Below are 23,960 nucleotides of genomic sequence, written 5' to 3' on the forward strand. Positions count from 1 at the left end.
AGTGAATAGTATTTAGAATTTCATTTGAAAATTCATCTTAAAGTGGAAAATCTTATAAGAATAGATCAAAGTAATACAACCTCCGTTGGGATGTCCTCTTGACCCCCTTCTGCTCCTCTAAGGCCATCATTAATGTCTACGCTAATGGGACCGTCTTGGTCCAAGGCCCTCAGGCCAACCTCCACCTCTTTGATAGACGCTTCCTGCGCCTCATCAACTTCCTTTCCTCTCCTGCTGTCCCCTCTTCTCTGTCCTCGGCTTCCTTGCCTCCACCCTCTCACCCTGCCCTCTCTCGGGGTCCTTCTTCACCTCCACAGGGCATACCTCTGATCTGTACGCCTTCCCTGCAGTCCTTCAAGGATGGCAACCCTCTCCACATTGCCACTCTCAACTCTCGCTCTGCCGTCAAACATTCCTCTGATATCTGTCGCCTCCTTGAGGAACTGGACCTTGACATCCTCGGTCTCACTGAGACATGGTTCACGGCCAGCTCTGTCACCAGCTTTGACACACTCCTACCTGACGGTTACAAGATCCTCTCCTTGCCCAGGCCCAACTGCACAGGTGGGGGTGTTGCCCTTATCTTCCCTGAGTGGATTCCTGCCACTGTCACTCCTACGCAGACCTACTCCTCCTTTGAATCCCTTGTCTGCCGGCTCTCTCTCTCTCTGCGCCATTCCCTTACCGTGGCTACTATCTATCAGCCACCTGGTCAAATTTCCTCCTTCCTCTCTGAGTGGGCGGACCTCTCCTCCTCACTCCTGTCCTCAACCTCTCAACTCCTCTTACTTGGAGACTTCAACATCCACCTTGATGCCTCCTGTCCTCCCTCTGGACTCTTTCGCGACCTCTGCAACTCTCTCTCACTCTCTATTCGCCCGTCTGGGCCGACCCATTCTGCAGGGCACATTCTTGATACTCTGATCTCTTCTGACCTTCCCCTTTCTCCACTCCTCTCTCCTGGAGTGATCACTTTCTCCTATCCTCCCACCTCACCTTCCCTACCCCACAGGCAAAGCCACCCTCATCACTGCCACCCACCTTCATGGTCATCCGACCCATGAAGCTCTTGTCAGTTGAGGCTTTCGCTACCACCTTCTCACCCCCTCCTCCCCCTTCGGCTGACTCCCACCCTGACACAGCCCTCTCCACTCTGCTATATCTGATACTCTTGATATCCTTGCCCCCGTCATGAGAACATGAAGCCCAAAGCCAAATGTAACTCCTGGTATGACTCGGATCTCGTCACCCTTAAACGCAAGTACAGGAAATGGAGTGCTTCATGTTCATCCTCTGACAAACTGGCCTGCCGCCTGCTCCAAAGGCAATACCGGCTCTCCGTTCTCACCAAGAAGAGAGCCCTTATCCAAGCCCGCATCTCTGCTGCATCCAACAATTCGGCCGAACTCTTTAAAAAATCTGCAAGGAGCGGGCCAACTCTGCTGCAGTCTCTACCTCTCCTCTCCCCTCCCAGGCCCTCTGCATGGCAATGGCCTCTCACTTCATTTCAAAAACTCAGGACATCCTGTCCTCACTCTCTGCCTATCACCTCCCCCCCTCCATTCCCTGCTCTTCCTCTGGCCCTTCTGCAGCCACCCCTCCTCCCTCCTTCTCTGCCTTTCCCCTTTTTTCTGCTGACGAGGTTTCGAGACAAGTCCGATCTATGAAAGTCTCGTCAAAACAGGTCCACCCCTGTTCCTCCAAAACTATCAAGGACCACATCGACTCCTTGGCTCCTGCCCTGGCTGACTTCTGCAATCACTCCTTCGCCTCTGGAGTCTTCCCATCCCCCCTCAAGCACTCCCTTGTGCACCCCCTTCTTAAGAAACCCTCTTCCGACCCCCTCCTGCCAGCTAACTATCGGCCAAACTCTATCACTCCCTTCCTGGGCAAGCTCCTGGAGAAACTGGCCATCTCCCAGCTTAATCTCCACGCTGAATCTGTTGGTAGTCTTCATGACCATCAGTCTGGCTTCAGAGCTGCCAGAAGCACGGAAACTGCTCTCCTGAACATCCGTGACGACCTGCTCTCAAACCTTGATTCTAATACCCCTTGTGTTCTCATTCTACTCGATCTCTCTTCTGCCTTTGGCACTGTCAACCACACCATCCTGCTCAACCGTCTCCGTGATAACCTGGGTATCACTGGTCAGGCTCTGGCATGGCTGACCTCCTTCCTCTCCAATCAACCCTCCCCGGTCCAACTGGGGTCCTTCCTCTCTGACATTTTTTTCTCTACCTCTGGTGTCCCCCAGGGATCTAACCTCTCCCCCTGGCTGTTCAACCAGTATCTGGCACTTCTTGCTCACCGCATCGCCGCTCTCTGTCCCAACTTTCAGTGCTACGCGGATGATACCCAGCTCATTTTCAGGCTACCCTCGGCCTCCTCTTCCCCTTCCCTCATCTCTGACTGTCTTTCTGCTATCCGTGAATGGTGTGCCACCAACGACCTCTGCCTTAATGCCAGTAAGACTGAGATTCTACTCATCGGCACACCCACTCCCTCCTTCCCTGCAGCTCTCTGGCCGGCCTCCCTTGGCCCTCTTCCTGCTCCTACCTGCAAGGCAAAAAACCTCAGGGTCATCTTCGACTCTACGCTCTCTTTCTCTCCTCACATATCTGACGCCTCTGAGAAGTCACACTACCAGCTACACCTCCTCAGAGGTATCCTTCCTTTCCTCTCCTTCCCCCAGAAGCTCACTGTCTCTAGAGCCCTGGTTCTCTCGAAGCTGGACTACTGTAACGGCCTCTATCTAAATCTTCCTGCATCTACTCTCCGCCCTTTGCAACTCATCCAGAACAGGACTGCGAGACTTGTCCTTGGCCTCAAGCCCAGGGACCGTATCTCTCCAGGACTGAAATCACTACACTGGCTCCCAGTGGCTGCGAGGATTATGTTCAAAACCCTCTGCATTGTCCACAAGGCCTTCTGGGGCCTTGGGCCAAAATACCTTCAACTCTCTCTTCCTAAATATCTTCCTTCTCGAGCTCTTCGCTCATCCACCTCCAACTCCCTCAGGGTCAGCCGCTTCTCCAAGCAACGAGCTGGGGGTAGATCTCTCTCCGCAGCAGGGGCCTACCTCTGGAACAACCTTCCTGCCTCCCTGAAACTTGAGGAGAACCATCTCAGGTTCCGGAAGCACCTCAAAACCTACCTCTTTGCCTCCGCTTTCTCTCCCTCTCTCCCCTGCTAAAATCACTGAACCTGCACTGAATCTGCAACTGGGCCACTCACCGATCTCGGTCCTTGGCCCAGCCACTCTTCCATGCACTGCCTACCTGCACTATGGGACTGTCTCTGTATCCTACAGCCCCTCCTCCCGGCACTTGCCTTGCACTTGCCACCAGCTGGCCCTATTATTTATCTTGTATTCTACTAACCATGTACTGCACTTTCCCCTCTCCCCTTCCCCTTGCACTTTTCCCTTTCCCCTCTACCCTTGCACTTGCGCGATCTGAATTACACCTGGCCTAGTAGGATCGTTGTCCGTCTCCCCTTGTTTCCCCCCCCTTGCCTCGTCGCGCCTTGAAACACTTGTGTATAGGCGCGTTACAAATGCCATATCATATCACAAGACGATAAACCGGACAGACACGATAGGAGAGACAAACGTAAACAGCTCATATTCTAGAAAATTCATGGTGGTTTGGGGACATTGGAATTAGGACTAAAGTGTTCAACACCAGTTGATGGAACAATACGGTTAAGAAATTCAGTAAAGAGAGTCAATCTGCGTTGAAATTTGAGTACCAGATTATTTCATTTCACAATAAGAATCTATTTGGAACAAAGTAAATTGCACCGTTCTTTAATATATAATCCCTGAGCGGTTTTCCAGTATATAGTAATCATTTGTAAGAATAGGGTAATAATTAAATGAAATACGTTTGAGGAATCGATATTAGTAAGTTCAAATATTTATAGCCACTGCCTTGAATAAGATTGGCTTGTCATATGGTTTTGGTTGTTGCTATGATGTGCGAGCAGGTGTTGCTCTCTTTGTGCTGGTAAGGATGTGTCTGATATCCTGTAGTTACGTTTGTGATGCTGCTTTTGCCACTCCTGTTGTATTTGTTGAATAAGAGGGCAAACTTTTCTTAATTTAGTGACCATCATTCTCCCTCTCAAATTGTAGGAAGATGGCAAATAGGATTCCTAATTAGTACAAAGTAACGGAAAAGGTAGAAAAGCGCTAAAAGTTGTCGTAGTCATTTCTGCGTTAAAAAATCCTGTTCCTTCCATTGATTATTTATGACTTGAATTAGATCTTTCACGCTTCTTGCCAGAAATTGACTGTGGCCAGGGAAACACTAGATACAATCTGCTTGAGGTCTGCATACGCAGATTCATTTGCAATGCATTGTCTATTGTGCACCAGCTATTGTTATCAAAATGCCCTAATATTTACTTCTAGGGGTAAACATTTGAAGTTGCAAGCTGCTAGCCATGCATGAAAAGTAACGTATCCCTCATCCCCCAGCACACAGAATCTCTTGAGCAACTCTGGGTTGTGACCGCTCAGTTATCTGTTCTCAGAACTTTTAAGGTTTCCATGTGAGTATTCTGCTGGGCACACCTGGGCTTGCAAAACACGTAGTGAGGCTCTAGAGTGGTCCACCCGAATTAAAGAATATCCAGATCCTACTTTAAAGAGATCTATCCCGAAGAAAAGGATGCAGAGAAAAGCGCCAGTTAACACAACAATGTGAGCTGCAGACTGCGCACTGCATCTACAAAAAATCATGTGTGAGGAAATGTGCAACGTTTACAGCCTTTCTACAATCCAAATGTATGTCCTAAGTAAGTGACTGGGCCTGAGATGACTATTTCCAAGTACAAGAAAGTATCCTGTACCTTTTTTAGTCCGATCTGAGATTAAAAAAAAGCACAGCATTTGATTGCAGAGGAAAACAAAATTGGGCCTGCATTCTTCTTCTGGTGTCTGTTTTTATTTCAGTTTTAAAGGATTAAGAACCAGTATTTTGAAACCTACAGATGTTGAAAATCTAGACCTTTAGATAGGAGTTTATTTGCAAAGAAGTGGGTAGTCATGTTAGGGGAGGGATGCTGTAGTGAATCAGTATTACTAAATTGGGGGTTCCAGATTCATAAATTGAACTAGATGGCCCCAGCTTAAAACATTTTACACTGTTCAGTAACACCCCTTGCTGTGGCCATTCAGGCATATGTTGACACCAATCCTAGCCAGGATGAGTCACCAAAAAAACACCAAGTGTGAAGATGAGTTTGCAAAGTATCGCACAGGGTTTTCTCTTTTGATGTACAGTGCACTCTTTCCCTCTATTGGATTAAAGATAATGAGACCTCCTTCCACCCTTCCCGAGATGTAGTTTACAGCAGAGTACTGATTGTGGGAGTTGGCGAGAGTCTGGCCTATTCAGGAAAACCAAGCAAGGCCAGGAGTGACTGTTGTATCCAAACCAAACTCCCACTTATCTGGTTCTATGGTGGCACCACCACAGCGTGGACCATGAGTGGGCCTTTACCATCTGTGCTACGAACGAATAGGATTGGATTATCATGGTTGTTGCATTATAAATCATGGACCTGGGAAACTAGACCGTCCATGTGATGTTCACAAATGGGGCACTTAACAGAGCTTGTTGCCTTCCATTCTTTTGATAGACAGTTAAGAGTCCCATTTCTTTTATTGGTAGATCTCCAACATTGAGTCATATCTGTGCTTGGCTGATCCTGGAGGAGAGTCTCCTGCCATTATCCACAAGAATCTTTAAGACAATATCTGCAGGCTAACGGGTTTCTCTTGTATCAGTCTTACTTCTGGAGGTTATCACATAGCTATGACCAACCCCCCAAGATCCATGCCTGCCATATATCTTTATAGATGCTCACATGCTGGTGGTACATGATTTTAGTTGCATAATCCATGTTTCTTTTTAAAAGGACACTGTACCTGATGGCTTGACAAGAGCAGTAGTCGGCAGACTTTTTTATTTATTTATTATTATTATTATTTTTTTTAAAACACCCTGAATCCAAGGGTAGCATTGAAACTTCCACACTCTCTTGCAGCTCCCCTTGCCCCCCAAGTTGATGTATGTATGTCATGGTTGTAGCCAGGGTGCAAAATGTTTGCTCGCCACAAACCATTGGCTAATGGTCTTTAACTGTTCATGTAAGAAATGGTGTGCTGTACGTATGTACACATTGAGGTGGTTAGTGACTTTTGTATGTCTGGCTAGTAGCTTGCACCTTGATTTTTTTTTCCCCCCTTGTTGGAGCTCAACGTTAGGAATTTATTGAAAACTCCCACCATCTAGATTACTCCTAAGCAGGTTTGTGACCGAGGAGTAGCACTGAATCGGTAGTTATTGCAACAATGCAAGACCTTAGGAGAATGGGACATGGCTTAGACTTGGCTAAAAATTGCAGCCTGTGCCACCTCTCCTTTTGAATCTTCCTCAACACCTGTTACCAATTGGATTCCACAGGGTTCTTCATTATCACCTCTGTTTTTTTTATCTGTACATGAAAACCCTTGCTCAGCCCGTCTGCCCTCATAGTCTCAGGTTTTTATATGTACGCAGACGATGCCCAAGTCATCCTCCGAAGGGGAGATGACTTGGGTGATACGACCCAGAGGTAAACATTTCAAGTTGCTAGCTACTAGTCAGCCATAAAGCCATTCCCCTCCCTCCATTCTGCACATACAAAGAGCACATCATTTCCTACTCACCAAGAGTTAATCATCGCTAGCCAGTGGCTAGTGGAAAGTGCACATTTTTTGGCCTTCGCTCAACAGTTTTCTAAAATGTAGGTAGGAGGTGGGTCACTGGATGAGTCAAATCCTTATAAAATTCAACCCCATCAAAACGGTATCCAGTATATGGTCGCCGAAAAATTGCCGTTTTTATAATGCATTTCGGCAAAACGGCTGTGGTGTGACCCATTAAAAGTGTTTCCATTATACCACAAAAGACGAGCGGGGGATTTAGGGGTGTCCCTCAAATTCCGCTCGTGGGGTATAATGGGTCCAGGGGTTGCAGAGGTGTCCCCCGCCTCCATTACATGGATTGCAGGGGCGACACCACAGCCTTTTTGCCACAATTATTTTTAAAACCTCTATTTTAGCAGTGACTTTATTACATGGAGCCATCAAAACAAAGTCTTGCTCTGTGGAAGAGGTACATCGGAAGCTATTCTCTTGAAAGGCTGTGTTCCTAGTTCATGAAAAGGAGTCATAGGCTTATGCCCCTCATCTGTTTCACTCGAAAGAAACCTGGGTATTCGGTTGGACTCTTGTCTTTCTTTATAACATCAGTTCAAGGCGGTAACCCAGCCATGTTTTTTTATTTCTCTGTGCCTGCTGTAGGCTTCTTTTTTTCTCTCATAGGGTTCAGTTGGTGGACGCCTCCAGTTTCAGCCGCCGGGACTACTGTAGCACTGTTTATCTTGGACTCTGAAGTGATTCCCTTTATATGCTCGAGATTGTCCAAAATAGAGGGCCATGATTCACCTTAGGCTGGGCCGGCGAGAACCTATCTCTCTGACTTTGTGCTTCATTGATTGGTTACCCGTTTCTGCGCAAATTCAGTTCTGCTTTCCCTGCAGAGTATGCTGCACATCCAGGGAGCAGGATTTTTACATGACCGATAATCTCCCTGTGTTCCCATTAGGGATCTAAGCTAAGCTTTTTCCACATTTGAAATGGGGTAGCAGACAGGGTCGGACTGTGCCATAAAATGTCCCTGGCACCAATGAAAATGTGGCCCACCGTTGCAAATGGCTATTCATTCCTTTTGTGACACTGTTTTAATAGTAACCAAGGGGGAGTTTGTTTAATAAAATGTGATGCAAATTGTGCATTTTAAAGAATATTTATTCAGCACATTGGTCAAACCCGCCAGCCGCAGAGTGAATTAACTCATCAAACTGGCCTGAATTGGCCCAAAAAGTGTCCCACTTTGACCAAAACAACTGGCTGACACTACCATTTTGTGTTCTTGGTTCCACCATGGGCCTATTGCCCTATAGGCCAGTCTGAGCCTGGTAGCAGATATGTTTCTGTTCAGTCAGCTGTTCTTTGGAACTCTCTACTACTGTCTCTCAGATCCATCCAGGTTCATTATCGCTTCTGCACTAATATGAGAACGCATCTATTTTCTTGTTCATTTTCTTGCCAAGTATATTGGTATCAATGATGCCACAGGGCCCTTTCATAGTGAGCAAGTGCTCCAGGAGTGCATACCGTATTGTAGCATTGCTGATCAGCCTGAGCTAGTGGGACGGGCACTGTGGGAAACGTGCTACAGGGGCGGTTTAACATCTGGGGGACATGTCTCCATTTTCTGCCCTTCAGAATGGGAGGGTCATCGGGGTGGTGGTCATCCCTATTCCTTGTCAGAGATGTGTGAGGAGGCGGTAGGAAATGAATCGAACTACGTTTGTGCCCGTCCTTATGCCAGAGATTCTTCTCCAGGCCATCACAACATGTTACATTTTCCTCATTAGGTGGCTTGCTCCACTTATGAGCCAAAATCAAAAAGATGTTTACTACCAAATCTGGCCCTGGGATTGATTCAGGTTAGTTGCAACCATCCCAAACATGCCAAGGCCAGCATCCTCACTATTGAAGAGCAAGTGCATTGCTAAAGCTTGTTTAGGATTCCACACCAGCAGTAGGAAATAAAGTCTAGGTGGAAGGTTTCATGGCTGATAAATCCTGATATAGAAAGGCAAAACGTAGCTCATGCTTTGCGATTTACATTCCAGAACACTATGTTTGCAGGCCCTCTTTGCATGCACACGAGAATGTGTCCTCAATAGGAAAACCAATCCCCGGGAAGACCATAAGGTACTTCCTCAGTAAGCTGTATGAATTAAGACCATGTTCAATCTGAGCTCTATCTTCTCTAGCTCTGTAATTGCCCCAGAGACTGAGCTGATCTTGTAAGAGATTGGTGGTTAGTAGGGGCACATAACACTAATTGGTGCCCCTCCAACCAATGCTTCTGTGTATCAAGGCATACATTAGTTTTCAAAAATTGATTAGCAGAGTTTGCTAATTAAATTATTTTGATTAGCAAACAAACCCATTTGATTAGCAATTTTGTACTAATGTTTTTAATGCCACCAGAAGATACTTGTACCCAAGATATAAAATGGGCAACAATATGCAGATTTGAATACCGTTGATGTAAGACATTAGTGAGATAAGTCAGGCCTTGCAAATTCTTTCTGAAAAATGGTGCATGTCACCACAGACCCACTTTAGTTTGGCACATTGCTGCCACCCAGAGGCCAGCCATGCACAGTGAAACTTTTATCTGACATTTACTGCAAACAAAGTAAAGTTTAAATAAAAGTTTCCAACATCCCCTGCAAATGGTACTGGCCCTTCTTAAAATCTACTCTACTATGCGAGTGGTTGAAAATACTTTGTGAGCCCTGGATGAGTGTCTGTAAAAAGGTTAGCTGCATGAATGCACACAAATAAATAGATATTATAAAAAGGCTCCTAAAACAAGTTTGGCCAGCTCTCTCTACTGCAGGTACAAATATATAATGCAATCATAATCATAGAGCAAAGTGAGCTCTGGAGGCCAACTACAGTGTACTGTTTTGCAGAAACATCTACAGACTGGATGAAAATATTGATCGCTACTTTACGTAAATATCAAGTTAGCTTTGTGTACTAATTATGTAAAAGACTAAGCAGAGTGGATGGCATAGCAGGCAGAGAACTGGGCAAACTAGGAAGAATATTGTAGTTTGCAGCCAACTCGCTATCAGGGTAGCGGGTACAAGCCAACATGGCAAGATAGAATGTCAAAGAGTATGATAACCGCTCATGGGTTGAGCACCAGTTGCAGGCTGTATGTAACTAGCAGGCGACAGGACTAGGTTTGCCATCAAAGCATTTGGCTGTGTGGTCATGTACATTTTCAAAAGGGTCCACTCGTCAATATGATGCATCTTCCACAACAAAATGAAATCTAGTTGGCACTGAGATTTACATACACTTCACTGTAAAGCATGGAGACAATTCAGTGTTTTACAGTAGCAATACTGTAATTATGCATTATGTAACCTATTACATTTTTAGAAAAAAGGAATTGAAAGCCTTTTAAAAAAAAATAACTAACACATAATGGTCTTTGGCAGACAGGATACAGTTAGCTTAATAGTATTATGCCAATTATTTCTGGTTTGCAATGATTTGAAAAATAAAATCTGCATAGCACTCCCATACAGGCCTTTTGCTGCACTCTTTCTGCATTTGCCCCTTTGAACTGCCAGTGAACAGAGAAAAGAGGGTGGAGAGAGCTCTGAAAGCAAGAGAGGGATGCAGGGTGAGCTGTGCTTTCATGGAACAAGGTAACAAATGGCTAACTTTGCTACACAAATGCCAATTTAATTAGCAAACCTACAGAATTGCATAGCAAATTGCTCAGCGACACTGCTTATTTTATGCCTTTTATAATAACATTGCCATTATGTTAAATATATGTCATTATTGAAGAATCGGAGTGTCATCTCACCAGTTAATCGTAACAGAGTTCAGAAGCATTCCCTGAGTTGGTTGCCTTTACCATGGGTGTGAAATTCCTATATAGCTCCACTCCCAGGACAAGTTCTTTTTTGTAAGGGACAAAAAGATTTTTAAACCTATTGTCCCATGGGCGAGTAGACGGTACATTCTGTATAGGTTTTGTGGGCTTTCAAAATACAGGCTTTGAAATCTTGTATAACTAAGAGCATCATGGCTACCAGGTGTTTGTTTTTTAATTGTATTAATTGACTTTCCACCAATTATGTTTTGTTAACTTGGCCGCATCGCTCCAGCAGCTGTGTGTTGTTGCATTGTGGTGAGAGAATTCTATTGCCAGAGTGGGTGGGTTTGCCAAAGTTCTCAACCTTTCAAATTTGCAATCGGTCTCCTTCTATAGGCACCTTTAAAAAGGTGCACAGAAGTGGAAACAAAGCCTGGCAAATATGTAAAAACAATGACAAAGAAAATGAGACCAGCAGAATTTTTTCTTTGGCAAATGTATACAATTTTGTTTATTAATAGTTTTTCCAGAAACCTTCCCTGAAGATGGTCATTAGGACCGAAATGCATTGGACACAGACAAGAAGGCCTTTGTCTCTGTAAAATAAACACTTTTGACATTTCTTATGTGCACAGAAATGTTTGTGGAAAAAAAACTATTCCTAAGAATATACAAAATTGTATGAATGTTACAAATGTATATGAATTCTAAGTGATACCCCACGCAGGTCCTTGCAGTTGTTTGGGTTACTCCACCAAAACCTCCCATAATTACTTTGTACTCCACTGTGCGAGTGGGGAATTTCCTGGCAACAGGACCAAATAATTTACAGAAAAAGAAACTACACAGAAATAGATAACCGAAGTATGGCGATGCCCACTCAAAATCCTGATAAAACCAACTATAGTTGCCAAGAATATAAAGAATGTAAAGGACATTTAGTTGGGGTATTTCTAATACTGGGAGAAGTGGCTACAGCACAGCGATTCAAAGGTCTGGATTGACAACATCCTAGAGAAGGGTGCGTGGCTTTTCAGAGCTTGTTGGCACTCTGCATACTTTTTAGTTTGCGACAATTTACGAATTCATGCACCACCTACATTTTTCTAATAATTGCACATCATCTGAAGTAGTGGTCATGCTAAATCGTTCTGACAGATTAGTGCTAATTACCTAAAGCTTCTTTGATCTTTGTGCAGAGGCCATCCTTATATTCTTTTCAACTGCTAGACCAGAGTACCACGTTATCAGTTTTTACACTAAGGTTCAAAGTTAGCAACTTGACCTTCAAGCTCAGTCGATGACATTTTTCTAATCATAGCTCAAGTATTTAATAGTCCAGCACGCATATACGTTTATTTTGAGGTGGCCAGGATCAACTTTTTTATTTGCTAGTAGAAAGGCGCTCACTTCGATAACCCAAGTTTTAGTTACTGCTGAAGATGCTGTGCTGCGTTACCTTCTAAACCTGTATATATCTGGTATGTTTGACAGCATAGGGATCTAAAGCTGCATGTTGCATCTGTGTGTGCCAGAGTTTCAGCCCACTGGCTGCATGGAACCCAATGTGGGGGCCAGTCACCGCCAGGGGTACACGTCTTTCCTCCCAAGATCACTGCACCCGTGAATCAAGTCGCACACAGATGTAGAGGGCTTGGATGAAAAGGCAGGAGGAATGCCACCCGGCACTCTCCCATCCGGCAACAAACGACCAGAAGTAGGTTAAATGGGGCATGGTCAACTTTACCGTGCCAAGTTATTATATATTCAAGGACTCCTTCCACAACACCCACCTGGAAAAATGCAGTTGGAACAATTGATCAGAGAAGGGTATCTGCTTCCAGGAGCTCAAATCGGTCCAGAGGCTGCAGAGCCCGATGAATGTAGGGTTGCCTTAACAGACCAATACAGTTCGCAGGAAGTGTAACCTGAACAGCATGAAGGCACAGAAGGCGTGGTTTCTTCAGGGAAGAATGTTCACTCCAACACCCCATTAAGGACCACTACGGTGGTGATAATGCGCGGTACAAATGTCCCTTAGCATTAACATTAACACTGCAAAGTCCTAAATGCAGAAACTAGTCAGTTCTCTGCCTTACGGTTCAGCAGGCGTAAAGGTACAAACAAATCAGGGAGGTGCTGTAAGGATTGCCGCAAAGTAATCCCAGATGAGTCAGCGGGGTTGAAGTCGAGGTACACAAACCACAGAGGAAGACCAGAAGCAGGGTCTGATGCGGGCCGGGTCCTACACAGGTAATTCACATGCATAGGTACCAATAACAGTCCAAAAGGGTAATTCCAACAGCAAGCCAAAGTCCAAAACACCAGAATAAACAGCCACAAGAAACGTTGTTCTGAGTTCTTTCAAAGAAAACAGAGCAGCTCATTGTGGCTCATTGTGGCTTACAGACAGGGCTAAGTGCTGCAGCATCCAAGCGACAGATCCACTCTGCTCCTGTTTGGCAGGGTGTCGCAGTCTAACACAGTGACGTCTGACACACTACTTTCTGGGGACTGTTGTTCAATGATGACTGTGTTGCCTCCGGACACCATGTCAACTGCCATTCAGTGACCGAGCATGGCACACAGTTACCACGGCCTGCAAACATTGCTCCTGACAGTGTGCCACATTTATCATATCAGTGCCACAGATTGATAAGTAGATGGTTTTAAAGGAAAAATAGATGTATCTGATGTCTTGTCCCCTTGACAAGTAGATTTAAAAAAAAAAATCCACACCCCTGCATTAGAATAGGCAGGTTGTAGACATTTTAAGTTGTAAGCAACTAGCCAGCCATAAATGGTTACTCGCTACTTCAGTTGTGTGCATACAGGGAGCACACAATTTTTTACTCGCCAACAGTCAATTATCACTAGCCATTGGCTAGTGGCGCATGCACATTTTGCGCCCTCCTCCCTGACCCCCCAAGTATTTCTGGACCAGATCAGTTAGATTTGGAGATGAAGGGGTAATATGGGAACATAGACTAGGGGCAAGAGAATGAATCTATATTATTCTGAGATTGAGTTTAGAGACAATTTTTACCTGGTTAGGATTTACCTTGTGTAATCCTGTGAGAGGAAGGCACAGAGGTGGGTTAGATCCTGAGCTCTGATAGGGGGGTGGGGGCTTTTGAGGGGACATGTTGATTGTTAGCAGGTGGAGTTGGATTCACGTCTTCAACAGTTATTATTATTGTATTTATTGAGAGCGGAGCTAGTTTCAAGAAGCAGCAGCGCACTTTAGAGGTATACAACAATACAGATGCACATTTTCAGAAGTAACAAAAGAACAGATATACAGCGGGGGTAGGATACAGAGGGGCACAGAGGAGGGGGTACAGCTGTACAGGGTGGTGGAGAGGTGAGGGGTAGATGGCACTTAGCGAGTCAGGAGGCACCGGGGGTGCCGCGATGGTCTAGGTATTGAGGAGGAGAATGGTCCCACTGGTTTGATGACTAGGGTTAGTAGAGCATTGCAGTGGCATAGGGCAATTGGAGAAAAGGAGCAATAGTGCAAAGATGCACACGCGAGATCACAGGGCAAGTTGTTTGCAGGGGGCTGTGGAGCAGAGAGACTAAACATATAGAGATGCTGATGAGCAATCGGCAGAGTATTGAGATGCAAGATGGTGGATGGATTTGAAGATGTTTATGCTGCGTTTGAAATCTATTGGTCAATAATGGCAATTGTAGTTTAGGATTATATTTGTTTAATCTTGAGTGCCGTGCAACCAATGGCGTCTTCATTTTATAGCTATGTTGTTTTCAGTTTGGGCATGGTTTACCTACCAGTTCAGCCATGTACCCTATTAGATTATTTCAGAGCTTGGCGCGCTAGACCACCAAAGATCTTCCATTGAAGAAGACTTTCTGGAAGTAAAGGACAATTAGACCAACCATGCTAATGATCGAATATGATGTTTGGTCTGTTTAATTGCACAGCAAGTGTACATGGGAATTGTTATGTGTTTTATTATGTTTATGGTTAACCGATCAAAACCTTTTACATATTTGATCATACATCCACATTCTCTTCTCCACATTACAAGATAACATACCACATATTCCTCATATCAAATTTCATATCCGTATGCACAGATAATTCACCCTCCTTTAACTCCATCAAAAGCTTGCTCCGGCTCCATGAAAGCCAGGAAGGTGTTTGCTCAAGATTCCAAGGACCTGCTCTGGCCAGGAAGGTGTTTCCTCAGGATTCCAAGGACCTGCTCCCGATTCCAAGGACCTCTGCTTCAAGAGGTTCAGTAGGAAGAGGTTAAGTGAGGTACCCACTTCCTTAACAAAGCCCGTCTGGTGTGGGTCGATCCGTCCTGAAGCCACTGCCCATGCATTAAGATCTCTTGATCTCTTAAGATTAAAGCAAAGAGCTTGCCCAAAGTATCAATAAGGGCGATCGGACGATAGTTCTGCAGTTCGCTTCGGTCGCCCTTCTTGAAAATTGGCACCATGACCGCCTCCCTGCATGTTGAAGGTATCTGTTTTGTCCTCAGAATCTGGTCAAAAAGTATGACCCCAAAATCCAGCCATGCATCCGGATTTTCTTTGAGCACATGGTTCGCTATACCATCAGGGCCAGCTGCTCTGGACGAATTCAACCTTGTAATCATCCCTGCAATTTCGTCTATATCCGATGCAAATAACCATCTGGTCCTCTTATACAGCCTAATCCCCTCACTCACCTCTTCAACATGTGCAAACAGTTCAGTGTAGTGAGTTGCCCAATTTTCCTCCGTCACTTGGCTGATTGTAAGCGCAGATTGGAAAGAACCCCCATTATTAATGAGGTTCCACAGGTTCCTTGTATTGTTTTGGCAGACCACCCTCAACATAAGCTCCACATTTTGCTTCAGCATTTTTGCTTTAGATACTAGGAGCCAGTTGCGGTAAATCTGCTTCCGTTTTCTTAATTTAGTGTTAGTTGAATCATCTCTGCATCTTTTAAGTTTCCTTATCTCCACTCACAGCAATTTCCTAGCTTGCACTTTATCATGGTTACATGAGTGGACTGTCTTGAAGTTGACTTTACTACTCGGCGCACCCACTTCCCTATATGCTTTGATAATCCAGGCGTACAGCCTCACCACGAGTTTGGTGGTAACCCTTTAAATACCGCGGTAACGCTATTACCGCTGCATTTAAGGGTCTGCCAAATCGCAGGTTTTCCTGCATTTACCCCCAGTTCTGAGCTGGGGGGAAATGTGCCGGGAATTTGCTGATTTTCTGCTCAATTACTGCATGGTAATACCACGGATGCTAGTTGCGCCGAAAAGTCCCCATTCGGCCCAATGGGGAATACCCCAATGGGCCCAATTGGGAATTACTGTTCATCCAAACCTGTGATCTGGCGCTAATAGTGCCAGGGGTTTGGCAGCAACGCTATTAGCCCTGGCGGTAATGCCGCCGGGTTACCGCCCAACTCGTGATGAGGCCCATAGTCTGGGTTGCCAGGGTTTCCTGCCTTGAATTGCTCAGGTTTAGCAGAAGCCTGTGGAATATTGGCTGGTTTTATTCTTATCCTATTTTTGCCCCATGATACGTCTACCAGGGCTAATGGGACCATATTCCTCACCTGCTGTCTAACTATCCATTTTATGGCCAGCAGATTGTGATCACTCATAGGCATCTCAAGGATTTCTCATTTTTTTTTAACTGCATCTGAGACATTGCTGACACAAAGCAGTAGTCCAGACAAGCCCGCTGCACCCCCCTCTGCCAGGTGCAGGCACCGGGATATACCCTTTTGTCTGGCCATTTAGCATTTCCAGATCCTGAGCTCTTGTCTCATTTACCCAGGTCAGAGCCTTTTTGTCCATCAATGAATCGCTTAAAACAATTCCCTCTGTATTCAATAGATGCATATTTAAATCTTCACATAAAATGATATTTGGGTATTCCACTGCAATTAGTGCTTCATCCAACAGGACCCTAACTGAATCAATAAAATCACATTGCGGGCACATATTCACACTCAAAAACAAATTCATCAGGAGAAGTCTCGTCTTCTCCCTACCAGACAAACACTTGCGCGACAACCTCACCATCTGTACACGGGGGGTTTGGTTGAAACACCCTTTCCACAACAAACCTCTATCTATTTTAATCAGCCTGAGGAGCACTGAGTAAGGCCTCCCTTGCAGGCCTTTTAACGCTGTGTTTAGAAACACCTTGTATCCCTCACATATAGTATTCAGACTGAGACTGAGCCACGTCTCTTGTAAGCAGATCATGTCAAATTGCTACAGTCCCAAATTTCCATTCGAGAAAAGTTCCACAAAGCCCCTTGTGTTACAAGAGGCTATGTAAAAAGCCTCCATTGGGTTGTCATTCTGGCTCTAGGGTTGACAAGGTGCCGCCAAAGCCTCAGCCAGCCATAACCAGCATTGAGGCTTTCCCTGCATAAGCTGGGATTCGTGGGCATCTGTTATGTTCCGATTGCTTGATGGTAAATTGCTAATCGTAATTGATGGAGGGTTGCAGTTATAACCCTCCACTGATACCCGCTTCTTCAAGGGGCCTTCTTCACGGGTCGGCATCTGGCTCCTGTTTTCCTTCATATTAACCTTTTTAACTTGGCGTCCTGAATCTACAGAATTTGCTGGTTCCTCCCTCCTTCCAACTTTCCCCATTGTTTTGTCAGAGGTCTCGGAGTAATTGCTCAGTTTGTAGCCTAGAGGTAGAAGTTGTTCACTCAATTCCAGCAAGATGGACTTTATCAGCTCTCAACCCAGATGAAGGATTACCCAATCCATGTGTTCCTCATTAACAAATTGTACTACACGGATATCTTGTGTTGTTACATATCACATCTTTGGGGTGTGCTGAAACTATTTCAGCACATTTTTCTGGTTCAAAATCAAGTTATCCCTTACTGGCAATAGTTTTGCTAGATGGAATCTGCTATTGTTCCTAAAATCGGCAGAGATTGTTTTTACAGTTGCAGAAATCTGCTCGCTTGTATTCAAGTGAGCATTTATTATAAGAGTAGTTACCGAGGCATCAACATTGGGCCTCTGATCCGCCAACCAGGCCTCCTCGTAGATTTTCCTTTTTTCTTCCCAATGTTCTAAATGGGGCACTATTTGTCACTTTGTCTTTCGGCTTAGCCTTGAGCTTTGAGTTCCATTTGTATAGGGGTAAAGCGCCCTTTGTTGTTTTAGATACTTGCCAATCTATTTCCACCAATTCCGAGCCACTTAGATTGTTCCAATTATCCTCTTCCCAGGCCATTGTTTCAATCAGGTTGCTCAGGCACGACTCTGAGATCAGCCTTGTATCATTGGTGCATAGCTCAGTTTCTTTAGAAGCCCCCCTTATCTCTTTGGAAAGCCCTGATGCTTGAGCACATTCAACAGCTTCTTTCCTTGGATCTTTAGGTATCTGGAGGCATCCTCCAATTTCTCAAAAATGCTCTCGACCCATTTGACTTGGTTTCAAACTCTGTTTCATATTTTTTGTTTTCTTATCACTTATTGCCTGTTGGCTACATTTGGCACAACCCTTATTTGCTCCCGCGGAGCCTTTCGCAGATTGAAACATTGAGAACATATTCTCCTTCTGGGCAGCGATCTGGCCACCTTCATTGATTGTAATCCTTGGTTCAACTTGCGTTTGAGTTCTTATTTCCGTGGATAATGAACTTGAAACATTTCCCTCCTCCAGTGGCAGCACCTTGCGTTGGGGTTCCCAGAGGAGCCCTTTTTTTTGTGATCGGGTTTCCCTTTTCCACTGATGACATTTCCTTAGAGGGCCAAGCCTGCTTCCCTCTTCCTCTCTCCCTCGTTTCCACAGTTCCCAGTTGTAGGATCTTCTTTTGGTCCGGGACATTATCATAGACTTATTTTATACTGGCTTCTCATCTACCTGCAATCCTCCAAAAAGGCTTCCATCAGCTCAATTTTTCCGTTGCATCTCTTCATGCTAGATCACACTGTCTATTTTGTCAGTTAAGAGACAATACAGCTTCCCTGTCTAGCCTGTCTTGTACCTTACTCACCAAACCTTCTAGGCAAGTAATTGTTTGCATGCACCATTGCAATTAATGTTGCCTGATCTTTCACTGAGTCGTTCAGGGTTTCATATAGCTTAGAGAAAGGGGCCAGTGAAATTGTAACAGCCAACATCATAGTATGTTGCAAGTGGGTTATCGCTTTTGTTGACAAGCCCCCTACTCAAATCGGCTCATCCATTTGGGACACTGAGTCTCCGCCTAAGGATCCACCGAAGCTTGAGGTCATACTACTGTCGGACAACTCACTCCTATTTGCTGATGGAAGCATATTTTCCAGCTGGCCCTCAAGAGGGAAACCTTCATCACCAGGCACTTCAGCTCTCACCACATTGTGCGGGGTTTTATTTCCCATGTCCGCTGTTGAGCATAATGGAGACATATCATTTTCCAAGGGGCCATTTTCACAGGGCAAGATCTTGCTAATGATGTTCCCCAATTTCTCATTCAGAAAGGATAAGCTTAACCTCTTCTGTGAAGCAATTTTTGTTCTAGTGTCCAAAATATCCTTTGACAAGTGAGCTGCGAGCTGTCTTTCAGTATATTGCACACTGGTTCTTCACCTTCACCAAGCTGTGGTTCATCGGGACAAGTACTAATAGTTTAAGTCGTTCTTGCTCCCGCTGGTTCCAGAAGAGGTCACTGCAGGGGGCGGTAGATCCAGCTCCCCCCCCCTGCCCTTATCCTGCTAGCCAGTCTCTTTACTCAGTACTTCCGCAAGAGCAGCCTCTTTTGGTTTCTCAGACTGACCACCACCTTTTTGTTTTTTGCTCCATCCACCTTAGTATGAATTGTGGAGGGTGGCATCAGGATTCCAATTTCTGGTTGACATTTCGGCTCCAAATCTCTATGTCCCTCTCCCCCCTGCCTCTCCTGTCATTTCCCCCTTCTTGAGGCACCAGTAGCCATGAAGATTCAATGATGGGGTTTCCTGCACCCTCGCCTTTCAATATCATGGTGGGCTCATTGTGATCAAACACATTGTTCTCCTTACCATTGTGCCTGGTGCTGGCATCACGACACAGGGGTTCCAGGCAGCAATCTTCCAGCACCAAAAGTCTGCCTCCTCACTGGAAAAGCCAGAAACACAGCAAAACTCTGCTTCACTCCACTTCTTTCACTTTTAACGGAGCTGTTGAAACCCAATACCTCCACTCGCCCCCTCTGAGAAAGAGGTAATCTGTTAAACTGGCTCCTTTCTCTAAAAGACAGATTAGCCAAATGGAACCCAATGCAGAGTACTAGGAGCTACCAAAAGGACCCCTTCACCCCCACTTGGGGTACTGAAAACACTCTCTGCTGATGCCCTGCGTTTAGAAACCTCCCTTAGGGCACCAGCAGCACAGTGGATCACAACGGGTCACCGTACTGCAATTTAGAGCCAGGTGCAGTTAAAGCTGAAAATTATCACATGCCTCTAGCTCGCTAGCTTTTAGCTTTTAGCATAGCAGGCAGAGCAAGCACCCGGCAGGCACTTAACAGGCACGGCAGGTACCCAACATACACACAGCACCCGTACACGGGCCGTAGGAAACAGGAGGTGCTCCGTTTTGCTTCCCTCTCAAGTCTTGTCTCATTCTATAGCTAGAGGAAAGGACCTCCTAATGCTGTGTGTCAAGCCGCACAGCATTTCCTGAGCTCTCTGTAGCAGCCGCCCCGGACACAAATAGGTCTCTCCAATCTTCACAGCTCTATACATTTATCACCTCAGTTGTATTTTACGTGGGAATTGTAATTTCAACAGGTGTGCAAATGAAGAAAATCTGAAGCTGCTAATGGCGTACACCCTCTTTAATCTGAAATATGAAACATTTTTTTCTAATACTTTGCTAAGTCATAAAACACTTTCTATCATGACTTTCGACACTGTATTATTGTATGAACCAATTTCAGCACGTGTTGCTCTTTACTTTCAGGTCAAATTTTAAGCTGTTGGCTGTTAACGGAAAGCTCTATGCAATAGGGGGACAGGCCCTTTCGAATGTGGAATGCTACAGCCCTGAACACGATTGGTGGACTTTTGTGGCTTCCCTTCCGAGCCCGCTGGCCGAATTTTCAGCTTGTGAATGCCAGGGGAGGATCTACGTCATAGGAGGTTATACAAGTAAAGGTACGTGATAAATGTGCCTATTCATTCGTACACCATGAATGTGGGGAAAGTATAAATCATGTCCCCTCTACGTCCCTGCCAACGGTCCTAGTTTGGTGTATGTATTTCCCTCTGTTAAACTAAGACCAGTGTCACTTTTCGGTTCTCATTTGGGGCTTCCCTTTTGGCAAAATTAATGAGCTGATGCAAAGTTATGAGTCTTGGAACCTGTTTATAATAACGGTTTGATATGTAGACTTTTGGCTTACTGCACAAAAACCCAGACTCATTTAAAAGTGGAAAAGGTCGCTTTAATGTGACAGGCCAAAGCTTACAATCAAACGCTTAACTGGCTCCATGGCCTAACAAACTAAAGAAATATTTTAACAACCAATTAAATAAATTAAACATTTTCATTTTCCCCCAACAATTAAATAATTAAATAACCCAATTCCTCCCTAATGATCCCTTGGATCCTACCGTCTCCTTGCCCCTTTTCCAGGCGTCCCGCTTTCTCCCAGGGGCCATGCCCCTCCAGGCTCAATACCTGTTCCCCCGGGGTGACCTGCTTGTGCAAACAGCGCCACCCCATCCTTTCCCGTGTCATTCCCCCATTGTGCTTCCCGCCCCCCACATCAAAAGGGGCCATCCCCCCGGCACCAGAAAAACCCTCCCCTGAGGACTTCTTTCTGCCCCACCCCCCCAAACTTTTCTACCTCAAACTATTTACCCAGTCTCCCAGCCCCGAACCTACGAAGAGCCACACCCGTATCCCTTACCAGATCATTTTCCCCAGCAAGACTAATCCCCCCCCATCTGGAGGCCCATAGCTTTCCCTCACCCCAGCCAACATAGGAAACAACTAATCACATCCCAGCCCCCCAAACCCGGACATCTTACACAACATCTTTATAGTTGCACCCCAGTTGCCTGCCAACAACCCTTTTCCCAACTTCTTTCCCCGCCCACTTAACCCTAGAATGTCCCAAAAACCAGATTTTTGACATCTGACCGGACCTCCTAGCAGCATCTGAAAAAGAAATTACAAAATCACTTACAAATCACCAACATCCTAATAAATGCAACACTCCTGCTACCTACTGAAAAAATTCTATAAAGACATTCCGTTTGCCCCGGTCCCTGACATACCCTTTGTATCTCCCTTACTCCCAGCGTCCCAACCTTTTCACCTACTCCTCTTAATAGCCCAGCCTGCTACTTTCAGATGCTGCACCCCTCCTAAATGAATGAGTTCCAAACCTCCTAACCTTTACCACACCCCTAGTAACACCTCCTCAGTACCCTATCCTTTCTGGCCATCTCCTTAACCCTCTCCGGAAACACCTCAGGTCTTCTCCTACCGTCCCCCTATATTTCGCCCCTTTCACCTAACCTTTAAACAATACACCTAAACCCACTTAGACCCCCTTTTTCCTCTAAACTATTACCCCCCTGCTCCCCCTTGCCCCCCCCACCTTCCATCACCTTATTAATATTGGCCCTGCGTTGCCCCCTCCTGCACCGGGGGCCCACGTGCACCCCCGTCCATGCAGGCCCTTTACTTTATTGCTCGTCTCGCCACTGCACCAGGGGCCAAACCTGCACCCCCGTCCATGCAGTCCCTTCCTTATAACTAATTTTCAAGATCCTTGCGTCCATTACCACCTGTTTCCCACCTGCACCAGGGGCCCTAGTGCACCCCTGTCCATGCAGGCCCCTTTTCTGCCTTACTCCTCTCCACCGCTGCACCAGGGGCCAAACCTGTGCCCCCGTCCATGCAGTCCATTCCACATAAATTCCTCTTCCAGCACCTTGCTTCGTTGCTCCACTTCTTCCCCCAGCTGCACCAGGGGCCCTAGTGCACCCCCGCCCATGCAGACCCAGCTCATCACTTCCCCTTGCTGCACCAGAGGCGCTCCCGCACCTCCGTGCACCTCCGTCCATGCAGCCTGAAGCTTACTCACCTTGTCGTGCGGCAAGAGTGAGGGCTTCGCCACCGTCGTCCATGCCCCCCAAACGACGGTCACCACCCCTTAACAATTTCCACAGTTACATCCCCCCTGCGGCCCTCCCCTACCTACGCTTCTTCCTCCTCACCCTTCTCCTACCCCCTTTAAGTCGCCCCCAAAAACCTTTCATCAAACCTTGCGCCCCCCCCTCCTTTTACGTTAAACTGAGCCCGACCTACCAGCACACCCCAATTTACCTGGCATGCGGTCCTTCCCCCCCCCACTTCCTTGCCCCGCTCCTTGCCCTGACCCACTGTCCCCTGCCTGAAAACAATCTGTAACCGGATGCCGACCCGCACACCTGCTGCACTCGTGTTTAAATTTGCACATCCACCTCGTGCAGCCTTCTTTATTGAACGCCCAACATGCTGTCGAGGGCTGTCCTCCGCCTCCTCCCCCTGCCCCCTCATGGGCGGGGCGACCAAGAAAGGGCCGGTAAGGCACAGGCAGCCCACTTGCTGTGTGCAGTGTCGGGGCGGGCCTCGTTGGAGCCATCCATTGCAGCCAAAGATCCATGTCTATCTCCCCCCAGACCGCCTGACTGTCCTCCGCCATTCTCGCTCTGAATTCCTCATCATAGCGTACCCAGGCAAAACCCCCAAAACTCGTGAAAGCCTTCCTAATTACGTCCATATATTTAAGCAGGGCCACGCAACGCTCCGGGAATTTTTCACAGTACACACTGGCATAAATGATAAACGCCGACGTCCAATTCTCAATAGTCACCGGGACCCTTGGGCGTGAAGCCAGTTCCCTCTCTTCCTCCTTAGACCCCTCCTTTGCTCTCACTTCCCTATGGAGCAATTTAAAGACATCCACAAATTCCCCTGCCTGAATCTTCTCCCTGGTCGCTGCCATCAAGTGCGCCCCCAATGGTTTTGTTATCCCCATGTATGGCCATTTTTTGTCCTTTCTTTTCACTTCACACTCCTTATCTTTTCCGGCTTGCACTTCGAGCACCAATGGCTCCACCACCTTGTCCGTTTGGACCTCCACCGAGCAAATGCTCTTTTCAACCCCCTCGGCTCCAATGGCCTGCACACCAACTTCCTTCCTTACACCTTGAAAACCAGCCCGTTCCTCCCCTGTCCACCTATTTGTAACCCCTCTCTGCCATGCAGATGACCATTCCCTTTCCCGCTCACCTCTTTCCACACCTGCCACCTGCGGCCTGGCGTCCACACCGGTGCTGCTCCTCTCCATTCTTAGAGGGGTCCTACTGCGGGGACAAAACATGTCAGCACACTCACCCAGCCAATAGTTCCCTTGACCCCTTTCACCCCAACCACCCTGCACTTCCC

The 23,960-nt window shown here is 46.2% G+C and overlaps 1 protein-coding gene across 1 annotated transcript in view; it reads left to right on the forward strand.

Moving 5' to 3' along the window:
- Nucleotides 1–23,960, forward strand: part of KLHL42 (kelch like family member 42) — a 50,648-nt gene that overhangs the window by 9,179 nt on the left and 17,509 nt on the right. The window contains exon 2 of the mRNA XM_069628520.1: nt 20,478–20,671. Coding sequence (XP_069484621.1) covers nt 20,478–20,671 — 194 coding nt within the window. The remainder of the gene's footprint in view (nt 1–20,477; nt 20,672–23,960) is intronic.

Source organism: Ambystoma mexicanum, chromosome 12, assembly GCF_040938575.1.
Source record: "Ambystoma mexicanum isolate Mex_15411 chromosome 12, UKY_AmexF1_1, whole genome shotgun sequence".
Lineage (NCBI taxonomy): Eukaryota > Metazoa > Chordata > Amphibia > Caudata > Ambystomatidae > Ambystoma > Ambystoma mexicanum.